Source organism: Nannospalax galili, unplaced genomic scaffold (genome assembly GCF_000622305.1).
Source record: "Nannospalax galili isolate Female #2095 unplaced genomic scaffold, S.galili_v1.0 scaffold39, whole genome shotgun sequence".
Classification (NCBI taxonomy): Eukaryota; Metazoa; Chordata; class Mammalia; order Rodentia; family Spalacidae; genus Nannospalax; species Nannospalax galili.
This window is the reverse complement of record NW_008346683.1, coordinates 3,929,406-3,931,508: the sequence shown is the minus strand read 5'-3', so window position 1 is coordinate 3,931,508 and position 2,103 is coordinate 3,929,406. Positions and strand designations below refer to the sequence as shown.

General features: G+C 50.1%; 1 protein-coding gene across 1 annotated transcript in view; it reads left to right on the top strand.

Moving 5' to 3' along the window:
* The first annotated feature begins 1,778 nt into the window (after window positions 1-1,778).
* Ascl4 (achaete-scute family bHLH transcription factor 4) overlaps window positions 1,779-2,103 on the top strand; it is a 2,147-nt gene continuing 1,822 nt past the window's right edge. The window contains exon 1 of the mRNA XM_029568318.1: window positions 1,779-2,100. Coding sequence (XP_029424178.1) covers window positions 1,779-2,100 — 322 coding nt within the window. The remainder of the gene's footprint in view (window positions 2,101-2,103) is intronic.

The window sequence follows — 2,103 nt, the reverse complement described above, 5'->3', positions numbered from 1 at the left end:
GTGCATTTACGTACATGCGATCAAACACTCAGATATAAAATAAAAATAAATAAAATATTTTCAAAAATCTTTGACCTGACCAAAAGGCAGCTTGTGGTTTAGAATCTGCCTAGCCCTCTGGGCTCTTTCCTAGTCAAAAGGGCTTTCTCGGGTCCTGAAAAAAAGATGACGTCAGAGTTCATGATGTCATCTTAGGTTGTTTGCCAGCACGAGCCTCATAGACCACTTCACCTTTTAAAATGTGACTGAGTTATGCTTGAGAGGAATAATTATTTCTACTTAATTTGCCTTGATGCAAGTGTTTTTCCAGTTGCTTCGGGCAGATCATTTGGAGCAAACAGAGAAGCATAAGCACAGGACTCTTCAAGAAACATGTTAGGGCGACACCTCGGCTACCAGGGAAGAGGCAGAAGGGCTGGTTGTAAATGTAGGGGGTTTTGCTTCTCCTGTTTTTAAGTTGGACTTTTCAAGTAGAAGATGCCTTTAATGTGTTGGTTTGCAGAACAGGAAACCTGATTTTTCCATGTGATAACACACGCTTTGACATTAACCAGTATAGTTGGATGTTTAATGACACTTTCATCTTCAAAGCCCTTTACCAACACAAATGAATTAATTATTCATTTTTGGTTCAGTGTTAAAAAAACAAGTCTTCAAAGCCATATCCTTTCTCCTTGGAAGTGGGGCTCTCAACTTTTCAAATGTTGCTCTCCTGTCCTCAAGGGAGAAAATAAATTTATTTTCCTTTTTAGAAAGATGAATACAATGGAAAAATACTTTGTGCTGTGAAAAGGTGGCCTTATGTCCTGGGTGGGGTTAGAAGAGGTTGGTGGTCACGATGAAAGCTGTGTTTACAGTAAGCACCCTGAGAAATAACTGGCTGAAAGTGTTTGTTACTGTTCAGTCTTTTGATGTGTTTTTAGAAAACAGCGGACATTCGAAGGGCCCCGTGCTAAACATACATTGGAACACAATATACAGATCCTTATATTCGATGCTGAAGTATATGTATTTTATTCCTGTTACCTTCAAAACATGTCTAACTTGGTTTTTAAACGATTTGATTTGGGAGAAGAAAACCTCAAGCTTCCCCGGGAGTGGGGGGAGGGTGGTCCTTGACTTGACACATCTTCTAACCACAAGAGAGCAGTCTTCCCTTTGAAGAGCGCTTCCCTCCACCTCCCCAGAAATGAAAGAGCAAGGGTTGAGTTTGCAAACACTCTAAAAGCTCTTTCCATCAGACCTGAACGCCGGAAACCACAAAGGGCAGTCAAGTACGGATCCTCAAGGAGAAAGCTCGCGGTAACTTTCGCTCCGCAGCCTGCAGATCTGCAGGTTCCCGGGAGGAGTGCGCCAATCCTGAAGGTCCCCGGGCTCCCCAAGGGTCACTCCAGGTGACCCAGAGGTGAACCACAGCAACTGGACAGCGCTGGTGGCTTTGGAGCTTGGGGTGCACTCACCTATTCGGGTTAGGGGAACAGGAGTTCCCTCCGTTCTCTTGAACTAAGACGGAGGGGACACAAGGGGCTCCAAGTGTGCATGAGACGCGTCTACAACTTTGTCTACCACCTCTGCTCTGAATCTTTATAGTGGCGAAGAGTGCAACGAGCTTCGGAAGTCATGCGCAGTTGCCCTGAAGCGTGTTTAGGCACCTAGCTTCTGCACCCAGGGACTTCAAAATCAGCCTGGGAGGTTTGGGTGGACCAGCATCTCGGCTTCCAGGGCTTCCAGTCAGGTCTTTCGGCTGGAAGATCCGTCTGCTTGCTTTCTGCCGAAGGATGGAGAAACGCCGGCCGGCCGGACTGCTGGCCTTGCGCCCCCCGCGGCTGCAAGTCCGGGCCCAGGAGCCCTGCAGGCTGGCGGCGCGCCTGGAAGCGCGGAGACGGCCGTGCCCACCCTTGCCGCCGGGGGGCGCCTGCGAGCGCGCCTTCCTCCTCCAGCGCAACGAGCGCGAGCGGCAGCGCGTGCGCGGCGTCAACGAGGGCTACGCGCGTCTCCGCGACCACCTGCCGCGCGAGCTGGCGGGCCGGCGGCTTAGCAAGGTGGAGACGCTGCGCGCGGCGGTCGGCTACATCAAGCAGCTGCAGGAGCTGCTGGAGCGCC